This window comes from Sorex araneus, chromosome 6, assembly GCF_027595985.1.
Source record: "Sorex araneus isolate mSorAra2 chromosome 6, mSorAra2.pri, whole genome shotgun sequence".
Lineage (NCBI taxonomy): Eukaryota > Metazoa > Chordata > Mammalia > Eulipotyphla > Soricidae > Sorex > Sorex araneus.
In genome coordinates this window covers 34982384-34997500 of record NC_073307.1, presented here as the reverse complement: position 1 = coordinate 34997500, position 15117 = coordinate 34982384, and the positions used below count along the sequence as shown (strand labels likewise).

General features: G+C 44.6%; 1 protein-coding gene across 4 annotated transcripts in view; it reads right to left on the bottom strand.

Moving 5' to 3' along the window:
• ZNF608 (zinc finger protein 608) overlaps positions 1-15117 on the bottom strand; it is a 102623-nt gene that overhangs the window by 46853 nt on the left and 40653 nt on the right. For all 4 annotated transcript variants that reach the window (XM_055141342.1, XM_055141344.1, XM_055141343.1 and 1 more), the window contains exon 3: positions 10680-10935. In XM_055141342.1, coding sequence (XP_054997317.1) covers positions 10680-10935 — 256 coding nt within the window. The remainder of the gene's footprint in view (positions 1-10679; positions 10936-15117) is intronic.

Here is a 15117-nt window from a genome sequence, read left to right as displayed (position 1 = left end):
AAGGTGGAAGAGGTGAAGGGATTTCTTTTAGGTGGCCCCAAGAAATCCAGAAAGGATGTATAGTTGTTTTCCCTAGAGGGTTTTAGTATCTCCATGAAAATAATGGATGACAAGCATCTCCTGCAAGAAAGAGGAGATGCCCATTCAACAATGATATAAGGTTGTGCAGGCACACACGTTTTCTTGGTGAGAGCCATTTCATGTTGTGTCTCATATCCCCGGGGAAGAGCTACATTTGGAACACCCCAGTTCCAAAACACACGCAAATGTCTCAAACACATGTTCTGTCAAAAGGCTTAGTTATGAAACAAAATCAAGGGTTGTGGTGAGTCTCCAACTGCACTATTTGCCCTTTAGCTATAAGCAACCATCACACTCACAAACGGGGTCTTATTATCTTAGACCACTTTTCATCTCTCCCCTCTTTGTGTCTCCTGACTGGACTGATTACATCAGGCTTTACTAGAAATTCTGATGATTTTGCCAGAGGGGTGTGTGAAGTAGGTACCCTCAACCAGTAGAGTGAAATACCCACATTTGGAGAAGGGGTTGAAACAATATGTGCTGAATGAATTATATATAAATGTGGCCTTTGGCTCAGCAATTCTGTCTCTTGAAAATTGATCCTATCATTGCAAATTCATACAGAAGATTTCATGCACAAGATACTTTAATGCAGTGCTAATATTTAAAGAGTTAATAGCAATATAAATATTCAACACTGTAGTTTCTGTTTTGGGGTTATACCCTGTGGTGCTCAGGGCTTACTCCTGATTCTGTGCTCAGGGATTAATCCTGGCAGGCTCAGGGGACCATATGGGTGTCAGGAATCAAACCCAGGTCAGCCACACGCAAATCAAGTACCTTGCCCACTGTACTATCTCTGGCTGAAGAAATCTTTATTAAATGAAATTGTGTTATCCACTCCATAGAATAATAAACCAGGAGGAACTGTATCTTAGAATGTGCTTTAATTACATCAGATGAAGCTTATACTTGAAAGCATAGTACTTAAACAAGAAAAATGATACTCAAAACTATTATCCACTGCTTGATAACTACCCTTTAAAATGCATATTTTAAATATATACATATATATGTCTGAGACACAGCTCAGCAGCACAGCACTTGTTTTGCACATAGACCCAAACGAAAATGAAAATGAAAACTAAAACCAAAACAAAAACAAAAAAATAACCTTAACAATTTATGACAGCACCTGAACGGTGAAACAGTAAGATTATAGATGATTTTTAATCTTCTGCTTTGTGAGCTTGCTTCCTCCCCCGAATTAGTCATGTATTCCTTCTATGATAAGAAAATGGAAGATACAAAAGACTGAAGGGAGGGCAGGAAGCATAGAACATATTTTGTTTTTGTTTCCACTTTTTTTTTTATGGTGCTTAGTCTGATGATAGAGTTGGAAGCTAAATTATAATAAAACATAATTAGATTTTGTAGTGACATAGAAAAATAGTCAGTAACAAAACACATTTCTGAAATCTATTTTCCAGATTGCTTAGGCTAAACGTAATTTAAAAGCCGAAGATTCGTAACCAGACAGCACCACTCACACTTAAACAAGAATCAGGACCATATCACCTGTGGCACACATTGGTTCCAGTGTGCATGACACAGGTGCTCTTAACTTTCAGTGGGACCTCAGAGCTAGTGCAGTGGGTAGGGAATCTACTTGCATACGCTGACCATATATGGTCCTCTGAGCCCTGCTAGAAGTGATCCCTGAGCAGAGCCAGGAGTAAATCCTGAGGATTGTCAGATGTGAGCCAAAATAAAGCAGCAGTAACTCACAGCACAGAGGGGCTGAAAAGGGAGTAAATATGGGAGTTTATCATCAACAACCCAGCTGAAGACAATTCAAACCCTGTCCAAATCAGAGAGATGCTAGAACTACCAAGAATTTCTTACCACTTGAGTTTGAAAATTAAAACTCCAGTTCTTACATCCCATGAGTCCCTCTTTCCAAAGAGCACTCTATGAAATAGAGGAGAACCTCTGTGGCAGGCAAGAGAAATCCTGAAGATACAGGCTCTGGTATCAAGGGAAAGCTCTGAGTGCCCACGGCATCCCCTCCTCGCTCACTAGGTGTCTGCCCTGTGCACGCACACTCTATCCCATTTCAGGCTCCTCTAATGCAGCAAAGATGGTTAAGGGACATTTGCTTGGGGTTTTGTTCTAAGGGTTAAGGAAAATTCCAATACCAGACAGGTATGTCCAGCACATTGTGTGGCACAGAGACAATACAAAGTCCACTCATACCCCCAAACTAGATGTGCTAACACACAGGAAATCAAGAATCAAGAGAATCAAGAGAGAACAAAAGATGTAAAGTCAATGAAAGGCAGGACAAAACGGACCAAGTAATGATGACTGTTAATGGTCACAAGCCATGACAATGAAAATTCTAATTGTGTTTAAATGTTATGCTTAAAATCAAACAAACAACAACAACATACTCTAGTAGGGCAAGAGAAGACAGGCATTGCACCAGCCAACCCAGGTTCATCCCTGGTACCCTTTATCAAGAGCCCCACCAAGTGTGATTCTTGAGCACTGAGTCAGAAGTCATCTTGAGGGGGCCGGAGTGATAGCACAGCAGGTAGGGCGTTTGCCTTGCACGCGACCAACCCGGGTTTGATCCCCGGCATCCCATACGGTCCCCCAAGCACTGCCAGGAGTAATTCCTCATCTTGAGCACTGCTGGGTGTGACACCAAAACTAAAGCAAAAACAACCACCACCACACACACTAAGGCACCGGAGTGGCTGAAGCTCAACAGGCTGAGTATATGGTTTGTATGCGGATGGTCAGACTCAAGTTCTAACACCACACAGTTCCTGGAACACCACTGGGAACAAACCCAAAGCAGAGTCAGGAGTTGCCCCTGAGCACCGTTTGGGAATAACTCCCAAACCAAGCAACAACAATGAACTGTGTACCTTGAGCCGTAAACTTTAAATGGATGTATTTTATTATATCATGTGAACTGTAGTTCAATTAAGCTGCTATAAAAAAAATCATTATTTTTTAAAAGTGAGCAATGTGCCTTAATCAATATGCCCAGACGAGTCAACAGTTGTTACTATAATATGAAGTCTTTAAATTTTCTCTTTTGTTTGCTCTGTAGTGCCAGGGTTAAATCCAGGGCTTCATGCATGCATGTTAAGTGCTCCACAGCTAAGCCACCAACCCAAAGATACAAGGTTTTCTTACCAGCTACATTACAAGCAGATAAACAAGCAGACAGGACCATGCCACACACAGGATTCTTATAAGCCAACTTCTTAAGTCTCTAAGTTTATCCAGATCCTAAAAGACTTTTCATTTTAAATGTCTTTCCATTCTGTGTTCACATATCAGAACACATTTAGCAACATTACCAACCAAAGTACGCAATCAAAGTCCTTTACAGTATATTTAAAACTTACTGCTTTCTGACTTAGCACCAAATGTCACCACTGAAATACATAAACGACACAAAAGAACAAATGTTTGGTTTTAAAATGTTAAGCTGAATCCTACCTAAAAGCAGCTTACTTTTCACACTAACAAGCAGTAAAGAGACAGACCGTCAACCATGCCACTTTCCAGCAAAACACAGTCACTCATCAAGCCTCCAACTGGGGCTACATTACCTCACCAGGCACACACACAAAACAGAATCGTACAATAGGACAGCAAACCCAGGAAAGTAGCATGGAAAAACCTTCCCCGGACGCTTCACTGTCCTCCACTAGGCAAATCTTTATGTCAGGCCCCGGGAAGACCCTCCTTCCTCACATGCTATAGGAGCTTCATCAGCCTTGAAAGAGATGGCTCAGAGGGCTGAGCACCTGCTGAGGCCCCAGGTTTGCCCTCCAGCAAGGCTTGCTTCCCTGAGTACCACCAGGAGGGGACCCCTTCTCCCCAAAGCAGAGCTGGGAGCTGGTCCTGAGCATTGCTTGGACATGATCCAACCACACCACCACCATCAAAATCTTGATGCACACAGCAGTCATCTATTAATACATAACCTTAAAGCAACACTGTTTATTTTGCTACTGTACTCAGAATAGTGGTAACTACAAGGCTAAACTCTGGCAAATAAAGAGAGGAGATGTTGGGTGGGCGGGGGAGGGTCCTTCTGCATGACAGTGGGAAGAACAGGTGACTTTGGGGGAACACAACTCCACCATCAACTATAATGACACTCAAGGAACCAACCACCACCCACACTCCTGCTGGTAACCACAGTGGCACAAAAAGGGGAAGGGGACATTTACAGCCCATGTGAGAGGCAGCCCCTCAAAACCTCTGTGCCGTTCACACTGAGGTTCCAGGCTAAAGCCTGTACTCCATTAGCACTGATTAGACAACTGTGCTCACCTGCCAAGCTCAGATGCCAGGGGTCATTTGTCTCCATTTGGCACAGTGCTGATAGGGACTGTGTCCCATTAGATGGCTCAGAGCGCCCCATTATGGCCTTGTTATAATCATCACGGGTATGGCGGGTAATAAAATGTGGAGGAGAAAGGGGGCATCGAACTCCTTTTGTGAATTAAAGCTGAATGACAAAAATCACTAGAAACTACGTCAGCAGGAATAGATCACTCAGGACTGTATTGACCCCATGCTCAGATCCACAAATACCAAGCTGGATTCATATTAAAATTTCTTCTCAAATCAAAACATAACAAGAAATGTTCTATTTTCAGTCAAAAGACTGGTAGGTAAATACTGCAGAAGAGGAATAACATGCCATATGTGAGATCTATCACCAATTATGTAGCTCATTTGCCTTCCCGTGAATTAGGTTGAAACCTACTGTATTGCACATTTAAGCATTGTCCTTGTTAGGACTTCAGGGATGCAGAAGCAGACACATTTAAGAATCATCTTTAAAGGTTTAAAAGAGAATCATATGGCTGGAGAGAGTGCAGCGGGTAGGGCCCTATGCCTTGCACAAGCCAACTGAAGTTAGAGCCCCAACACTGCGGATGGTCTCAAAAGCCCCACCAGAAGCAATCTGTCAGCACAGAATAGACCCAGGAGTAAGCTCTGAGCATTCTGTTTTGGGTGTGGGGCCCAAAACAGAGAGAGAGAGAAAGAGAGAGAGAGAGAGAGAGAGAGAGAGAGAGAGAGAGAGAGAGAGAGAGAGAATCACTTGCTTTTTAAATTAAATGACCTTTATGACATTCACCTCCAAGATCACTTTTCTTTCCTTGGAAAACATTAGGTGAAGGAACTTTATCTAACCCCTAAACCAGGAGTTAAATTTCTCAATAAAACTCTATGTTTCACTTAGCTCCCAATGACTAAGTCCAATCCTATTCCTTTATTAACTTCAGTGTACTGGGTTTCTGAGTTTTATCAAAAATCAATTCAGCAGAGACCACACAGGGAGGAGGCTACCCTGCTGGCTGGCCCACGGGAGAAGTGAACATGACCATGCTAATAAATTAGGGCACACACTACCAGTTTTGGGTTGAGGCTCCTTCCCTTCCCTCTCCCCAACTCAGCACCTGAAACCTCTATGGTTTGAAACCTCTGTGTAGTGTCTGCTCAGGATGAAAGCTGGCCCTTTCGGAAGCTCAGAAGCATGGAGACTCAACCACCGTGCTCACACCAGACAGCACCTACACAGGAAGGGACATTGTTCACTCTATACCCGAGAAGCAAGGCCACTGGGAGACAGAAAGGATGGAGCCACTCACAGAGGGCCAGGCTATCCCAGTCCTGGAGTTTGGCCTCAGTAGTACTCACCCCCATCTGAACATCAGAACCCCAGAAGAGCCTTGGGGGGGCAGGAGAGGGAACCCAAGTCAGGCAGCCAATCTAAGTCAAGTAAGAAGTCTGGACGGGACTGGAGCGATAGCACTGTGGGTAGGGCGTTTGCCTTGCATGCGGCCGACCCGGGTTCGATTCCTAGCATCCCATATGGTCCTTTGAGCACCGCCAGGAGTAATTCCTGAGTGCAGAGCCAGGAGTAACCCCTGAGCATCACCAGGTGTGGCCCAAAAAGAAAAAAAAAAATTTTAAAAAAAGAAGTTTGGACGTGTTGCTAAATCCTTACCCTGTTTTCAAAGCTCTCCAGATGATTTGCTGGTACAGGGCTGAGAATCACTGTCCTACGAGAGAAAGTCTAAAGGGCTGGCAAATGCCATTTACTGTCTCACTTCCTTTTCTTCTGGTTTTGCTTGACCAATGAGAATGTGGAACGGTCAGAGAAAGGCAGAGTGCAGAGTCTTGGGAAATGGCAGCCATGGCAATGGACCCAGTCAAACCACATATTTTTGGTTATGGGGATGGGGGTGTGGGGAAGGCCTAATAGAAAAATAGGACTTAAAAAAAATCAAAAGGAAAATATATTCTCAAGAGCTGAAAGAGTCAAGAGCCACACACATGCACTCGCACACACTGGAGACACATTTTTCCTGCCCTCCTCCCCTCCAAAGAACAAATTTTCAAGCAAATAGCTATACATAGGCACGTGGGTGCCAAATGTCGGGAACAAGATGCTAAGGCAATTCCGCCCCATCTGCGAATGACTGTGGATACTACATGGTTGCGCCTATGCATTCACCTTAAAGAAGAAAGAACAGAGTGGAAAAATGAAACATCCAAACGCAGTAATAGTTTTTCCTCTCCTATTAAGCATGATCTGAAGCCCCACTAATTATTTCCAGAGGAAACTTTTCTTGTAACACTATTCCTGAGCACAATTTGGTTCTTAGGCAACCAGAACTACATGTACTGGCAGTAACACTGGAGGAAGTCTGTGACTAAAAGACACCCCCACCCCCAGCCGCCCCCAGTGAGGAATTCCAGGCACAAAAAAAAACCAATGAATTATTTGGTGGGAATTTCATAATTCAGCCTTACAGCTTTCCTAGTCCCATCCAAACTAATCGCGAGCTAGCCAATATTCCCCGAAGACTATCAGATACAAGGTCTTAAATTTTCTAGTATTTTAAAACACACACCTACACACCTACACACACACACACACACACACACCTACACACCTACACACACACACACACACACACACAGCACCCAACAGAATTAGTAAAAATCACTCACACTTATGCAAGACCCTTCAAATGAAAATACCAGGGAAGAGATTTTATTCGCTCAAATTCAAACATTAGTCAAAGGTAACTGACAGTTCTCTTAGAGGCCAATTTGAAGCTCTTTGTTAATGTAACCTCATACCAGAAAACAACTATTTATTGTGGCTTTCTTTGCCCCTCTTTCCCCAAATCCATCTCTTTTGGCTCTGGTCAAATAATCAGTTCCAAATGTGCTCTGTTTCTCTTTGTTTTCTCAAAAGGGAAAAAATTAATGGTCAAGTGGGTTTAATTTTTTAATTGGTACAAGAGCTCTAAACACACTGTACTGGGTGGGGTGGGGTAAATGCAAATGGAATGCTCTTGAGACGAGATGCCCATTAAACACACATCACAGGGCCCAGGCCTCTGCTCAGACAGTTCTTACATTCTATGGAGGTCAGAAGTTTAGTTTATTCAGCAAGAATAACTCTATTAACAGCCCTAGCTCCTTCGCGTCACCACAGTAAACATCCACACATTCCAAATGCTAGAAAATGTGCGGCAGTAAAAGGCCAGGGCTGCTGCAGGCGCCAGCAGTGAGGCTGACCGGCCTGCCCCCCAATAAGTGGTCGGAGACACTTCCAGGAATGGGCAGGTCGCGACACGTGAAAGCAGGGAGACTGACTTTCAGAGGCTAGGGTGGCAATGGTGACAATTCGTATGTCACTAGCAAATGACACCCATGACAGGAACACAAAGCTCTGTGAGCGTAGGCACGGAGTATTAGCGTGCCTCTCCGCTCCCCCAGTGCTCCGCTTCCCACACACAGATTTCTCTTCTAAACAAGCACGTCTTTTACTAGAAGCGAAGGTTAAAAGTCACAAGCAAGCAGCCTTCTAAGCGAAGTGAAAAATAACCCAGGCCCTACAGCTGTTGCAGCGATGCTGGGGCTAATTTGACATCACCCACCCAGGGAGCTCTCTCTGCAGGAGCTCTGTCCTACCCCGGTCCGGATCAAGGACGTCGGGACAAGTGATCAAGGCATGAGCGCTAAGTCACTCCTAGGAAATGAAAGATGCCGCTTCAGCGGAGAGATGACATAAAAATATCCAAGAACATTCTGCGAATGCTTTGTGCTTTTCAAACCTGGTTGTGCTCCTAAAGCTGGCACCTAAGCTAGTCTGGCTGGGACTTGATTGATAATCGATCCTTGTCATGCAAGGTACCAGTGTGAAATTCTCATTCTCCACTTCCTCTCTAGGGAAGGGAGGGAGGGTGAGCTGTGTACAGTTACTCCCGAGGAAAAGCCTGCTCTCCCCAGGGGCACCACTAGCCCCCCCAAGGGTGTCCCATCAAGCAAGACGGGACCCAGCTCTGCCCACATGTCTCCCTCCCTAGGTGGAAGCAGGATACAGTTTTGAACAGTTTCCTAGTTTGAAGGTCAAATAGGGAAGGGGTCCCTAAAGCCCCCACATTTCTGAAGTCAAAAGTAAATTTTTCGTTACTGTTCGGAGGAGCCACTGCGGGCAACACTCTGGATTCAAGCCAGGCCTCACAAGGGGCAGCTGTGGGTTCTCTACGACTTAAGTCTCAGGCTTGACACTGAAAATACCTCCCAACCAAGCTTCCATCCACAAACGAGCATTCCCCACATCCAGTGTTTTCATTCCCTGTTTCCAGTTCCCTCTTACACAACCGTTCTGCTTGGGTGTGCAGGGGCACCAACCGGATCTGGGACGGACCCTGGTCTCAGGCATGCAAAGCACATGCTCCAGGCCAGCGGGCCAACTCCCCAGCCCAGCATCAGAGTCGTTTTTCCTTACTGACGCAATCTGCAAAATCTCCCCCTTGCATCACTGTCACTGTCATCCCGTTGCTCATCGATACAATACATGATATATATTATATCTATATTATATACAGATATATATGCTATAAGTATAGGTAAATGTAACATGTAGAATTCAGGGACTTTTCAAAAAGCAAAAAAAAAAAAAAAAAAAAAAAAATGGGGCTGGAGCAATAGCACAGCGGGTAGGGCGCTTGCCTTGCACGCGGCCGACCCAGGCTGACCCAGGCTGACCCAGGTTCGAATCCCAGCGTCCCATATGGTCCCCTGAGCACCGCCAGGGGTAATTCCTGAGTGTAGAACCAGGAGTAACCCCTGTGCATTGCTGGGTGTGACCCAAAAAGCAAAAAAAAAAAAAAAAAAAAAAAAGAATTCAGGGACTTTTCTAAGAGTTTCTGCTTTTCTACCTTGGTTTGTGTTCTGCCTTCCAACAGTTATGTTCACACCTGCCCCCTGATGTCCACTCTTCATGCTTCTTGCCTATCATTGCCCAGCTTCACTACCCTCAACTCCTCTCAATCACTTCTTTCCCAGCATTCCACTCTCCCATCTACTCAGCATTCCTTGCCGTGTATTTCAGCTTCTCCTCTAAGAGTCCCAGTCCTCAGTTTTTCACTTCCACAAAGGGATCTAAACCATGATTTTGCATCTCAGACTCTTAGTACCCGTCATCATCTCCTAAAAGATCATACTATTGACAAGGGAATCTTTATTGATGAAGTTATCTTTGACACTGACACAGGGATCTTTATTCCTACCGATAATCTAGCTCTGATCACAAGAATGTTTCGGGTCCAGAGACAGCTCAGGGGCCAGGAGTCATGTGTGCCTGCTGCAATGCTTCAGTTCAGTGGCCTGTTTCACAGGGGCCACCCGAGAGGTGTCTGGGTAGCCGTGATGGTGCCCAGCACCATGGCAGCCTCAGGTGTCAGCAAAAAACTGTCAAGCCTGGTGGATGGAGTTTGCCCAGGAGGGCTCTCCAGGCGCCTCTATAATCTTCACTTTCCTTTGTTCCCCAAGGCACTTATCTTCCTTCTCTACTCTTGGTGTGTAAATATGCGAAGTCTCCATGAAGGGCACTGGCACCCGACCATCCCAGGCTACGAGAAGTGCGCAACCAGAGGGGATCCTCTGTTACCTTGACTCTTCTTTTCATTCCCCGTCGCAATGAGAGACGGACGAAGCCTGAGCGGTTTCTCTGGGGCCTTGCCAGACTGACTTCACCATGTGCCCTTGCCAGGTCACCCAACAGTATTGCAAGGGACAGGGAGACGGCTGTGTCTCCAGCCCCAAGGAGAACGTGAGCAGCTCAACTGAGCTCAAAGGCATGAGAAGCCTTTGACCCCGGGCTTCTTTAGCTCCTCTGCATCAAGCAGTCACAGCCACAACACAGCAAAGAGCCTGGCTGGCTCAACACAAGAGATCTCCGCAACACAAACCACCATGTCAGGACAGATTGGCTGACAGGCTAAAAAAAGTGAACTGGAGTCATTTCCCAGTGCCTCTTGGGAGCCAGGGGAAATGCTCCGCTGCTTTCCAGGCCTTCCTTCCAGGTGAGTGCCTAAAGCAGAATACTACTTTGAAACTTGATTCATCCTGAATGCGCGACTGACCGAACCGGAACATGGTCGTTCTGTCAACGATATTCCAAACAGGAAACCCATTTATCTTGCAGAAGACACTAAAAATTCCCCTGATAGGCAGACACAAACACAAAACAGGGGAGAGGGGCACAGAGGTGGGGTGGGGGAGAGGAAAAATAAGTAAATCGTATTTACCTTCTTCTGTTTCATGCCACACGATCCCTTCCAAATTCACACTGGTCCCCGGTTCACAGGGCCCGAGACACTCCGGCTCTGTCACTACTCCAACTTCACACGTATTGACACCCACGGAACGAGTCCGAACCAAAAGCTGTTCAACCGGTGCTGCAATATTGGATGAAGATGGGGAAAAGTAGGAGGGTAGAATCTGAGGTGCGAGACTGCTGGAAATCGGTGGTGGCGGTGCTGGCACTGTAAACAGGGGGTCAACCTGAAAGACAGACAAACTTACTGCAGAAGCGCTGCATTCGGGAAGGCTTTTCAATGCAATCTGTTTACATCACTTCTAAATACATCACTCTTCCAAATCCCATTTGCGATTCTAACACCATTCAGTGTTGTAAGGGTGCCAAAACATACAGGAGAACAGAAATGAGCATTTGCTTTCTTTCCTGTTAAATAAGGAAAACACTGCATCTCCAGCTTCCAGAACTACAGGACAGACCTTCAGTGCCCTCCTAAACTCACCAGCGGACAACCTTCGAGCTTCAAAAGGCGTCAATAAGGTTTTGTCAAATTATGAAGATTTCCCACTTGGACCGAAATCTTACTTTCAAAATGCCAACATTTTCTGAAGGAGAAATGCCAATACATTGCACATACACATCATTGGGCATTTTAAGCACAGGAAATGGGTGGAAATTTGTTTGCAAAGTACTTTATAAATGGTACTAAATTAAGTCACTACTAAAACATATTAACTTACTCTACCGAATCTGTAAATGACAGAAATTTCATTATATACACTCAAACACAAAAACTGGATGTTATTAGCATGTATTCAGTATCAAGTCCTAATTAATTCTGCTGCAAAGCTTTGTGGAATTTATATAACATGCCCCCAAATAACAGCTTATTTTATTTTGCTGTGCCAGGGATCAAACCCAGGGCCTCACACATGCGTGACAGGCAGCTCACCCACTGAGTCACAGCCCTAGCCACTCCAAACTGACAGCTGAGTTTCTCCCATGCATGACTCCTCCAAAGGGTTTAACTGCTGAGTCGAACAAGACTTCCCTCGTCAATTCAGGAAAGAGAAATGAAAGCTAATGAGTCCCATTACACAGTAGCTCCTTTACAATCCCTATACAGAGGGATTGTAACAAAGGAATACTTCACCATGAAAAGTATAAAAGTCCAGCTATCAAGAAACCAAAGGATACACAGGAATTAACTAGTTAAATCGTCAGCTACTCACTCCTTCACTCATTTCCTTCTTCATACGTTCATTCACTCAGTTCATGTTAACAACTGTTAGGACTGTTAGGGAATGGCAGCTGTGAGGACACGCTGTAAAGCACATCTACACCCCGACTCCAGGTTCCCTGTGTCGTTAGGTCACAAAAAAGACACCACTGCCTGCCCTCTGAACAACGGCCTGAGTGTTCTAGCAGTTGCTAACCAACTTGCTGCAGGAAGAGGCTTCTGTGGTAAAACACTATCTTGGTCTGTTCATGTATTTTCCCGGATTCTACAAATGAACCCTGGGGGTGTGTGTGTGGTGGGGGGGGAATCATAGTGTTGCAGAGCCTTTGTGGTTTAAAAAATGCATCTATCTAAAAAGAGTGCATCTCAGAATAAGTCACATGAGGAAGTGCGCTCCCACTTCAGCAGCTGAAGCCGTCATCTGTGTGGCTCCTTGTTCATATGACTGGAGGAACGCTTTCTACAGTTTGCATTTCACTGAGATGATAAACTGACGTTCACTTGCCTGAGTGATCCAAGATGCACCAGAACAGCCCTTCATCCATCTGCATGTTAGAGAAACTTAATTTCCTGCTCTCAGAGCTCCCATAAAACTTTGCTCCATGCCTTTCATTGTTCTGCATTCTTGAGCCCAGAGCCCAAAGAAGAAAAGCATTTCACAGCCCCCAGACCCCATGACTGGTGATTTATGCTTTCATGTAAATGCAGCTTAATGTGGATCAAAGTTCACGCTGATAGTTCCTATTTTAAAAACTAAGCTGACAAATGAAAAAAAAGAGTTCTAAGGGAGGAAATTTAAGGGATGGGTAGAGATTAAGAGCTCCATGGCAGTCTTTATTACAACTAAAAGATTGTGTGAGATTAGAATCACTTTCCAGAATTAAAAAAAAAAAAACAAACCACAGAAGTATAAACCACCGACTGCACTTTTTTTCCTGTTTCCCAACAACCTCTTAATTTGTATGGTTAGTTGTAAATTGGCAGTAATTTGGAGCTACACATATAAAATGAAACAATATTCTCAAAATCTCCTTTAAATCAGTTAATTAACAGCCTCTATTAGTTCCAAGAGAACAAATATAGCTTCAATTGGATAAACAAGACAATGGAATCACATAAAAGAGGAATCCGAGAGAATATTGATTCTCTAGTTTTGCAAATTAGCAGAAGTTACATGGGCAAAGCCTGTTGGGCGCCAACTCTTGACAGTTCATTGGCCTGTGACCCTGGACCCTGTAAATCTCTCAGAGACCCATTTCTGCAACAGAAATGTATTCTTAGGCCCTCTAGGGTGGATGACATGTCCTATCACGGGAGAATTTCTAAACTAAGTATCTATTTCTATGTCTAACTGCTTATTTGCTGTAGATCTATACACAGATCAACATATACATGTCTACACACACTCATATACTATTTGGAATGTCTGTATTAATTTCAAAGAGCAGATTTCTAAAGGATTTCCATCGTAGGAAATGGAAGGACTGAAGGAAAAACTACCCTGTCCTACCACCAAGTTGGGTCTATTTCCATTCCCAGACTCCAAGCAAGGCAGCTGGCTTCGGTGACATTTATAAAGAGGGTTCTTGAAACTGTCCTTCTTGCACACATTTTAAAATGAGACCAACTCAGAGGGTTGGGTGACAAATGTGAACATGACAAACAGTTCCCCCAAGTGAGGCATGGTCTAAAACCCTGACAGGTACAAACAGGCCATCTTGCTCAGTGGTCCTTTGCTTTACACAGGGAAATTTCTGTTCTTATTCTACAGACTTCAAAATAATAACAGAATAACTTCCAAGCTGCCTCCTGCATAAGTTGAGGATGGCCATTAACAGTGAGAGAATCCATTTCTCCATCCTTGGGATTTGAGGATTTGGGACTTTGGAAGGAAGAACAAAGACCACCCACGTAGTCAACTTGAATTTTCTCTTTCTTTGGGGGGTTGGGGGAGGTGTCACAGAAAACAGAACGGGGAGTGACAGGCACTCCCAGAGGTGTTGTATTTGGCGGATCTAAAACTTTTACAAATATTTCCGTCTTGAAATATTTCCATCTTCAGCCGGCACAGAAACTCAAGGAAAAGTCCAAATTCCACTATCTCTTAGAATAACAGTTGGAGCCTATGCTATTCTGGGCACAAGCAGCTGAGTCTGCATTTCCAGTCCTCCCCTCAGGGACAATCACAGAATGTTTTTGTTGGGTCAAGGTCATCTAGCCCAACCAACTCCTCGTGCAGAAAAAAATGTGTGCCTTATTTGTGCAAGGGCAATAAGCTATCTGGAGTGACAGCCCAGTAGAGCTAAACCTACAGGGAAGAGTCACATCCTACAAGGAAAATTGACATGCGCTCAACACACTAGAAGACAAAGTGTTTATGGGAAAATAATTCAGTGGGGCCAATACAGTCTGCAAACTAATGCCCCCAGTAGGAACTGTTCACCGACAAAAGGTTTCAGTTCTCCTGTGTATGCATTGTGATGCGCTCACAAAAGCCCTGGGCACCATATGCAAAATAGGACTTTAAAGTCTTTTGAAAGAGTCAGTTTTTGCCATATGAAAAAGATGTACCTTGAAATCTCAGCTCACTGAGCCATACATTGAACCGTAATTTTTTTAAAAAAATATATTAATAGTGAATCACCGTGAGGTAGTTACATCCTTACAAACTCTCTTGTGTTTGCTTTTCAGTCACACAATGATCGAGTCCCCATCCCTCCACCAGCGCCCATTCTCCACCACCAATGATCCCAGCATCCCTCCCATCGCCCCCACCCGCCCCACCCTGCCTCTGTGGCAGGGCATTCCTTCTTGGCTGTTGTAGTTTGCAATAGAGGCACTGAGTGGCCATTGTACTGAACCTTAATTTTTCAATCACTGCAGCTGGTGGAGACAGTGGACAGCAACAGTGGCCACCAGAGCTGCCTCTGGGGAGGAGACAGCTTGCACTTGGACCTCGGGGCTGTGCTGGGTTCAAATCCTGTGCTGTCACTTGCTCTGTTGAAAGTGATCGATTTACCTGGCTACTATGCTCAGGGTCTGGTTCAATTAAAGAGGGGAAACACACACACACATACATACACACACACACACACACACACACACCCCCTCCACCAGTGAAAGACTCAATGAAATGTGCAGCAATATGACTGCTGAGTGCTCAGCTCAGTAACCACTGACTTTGAAA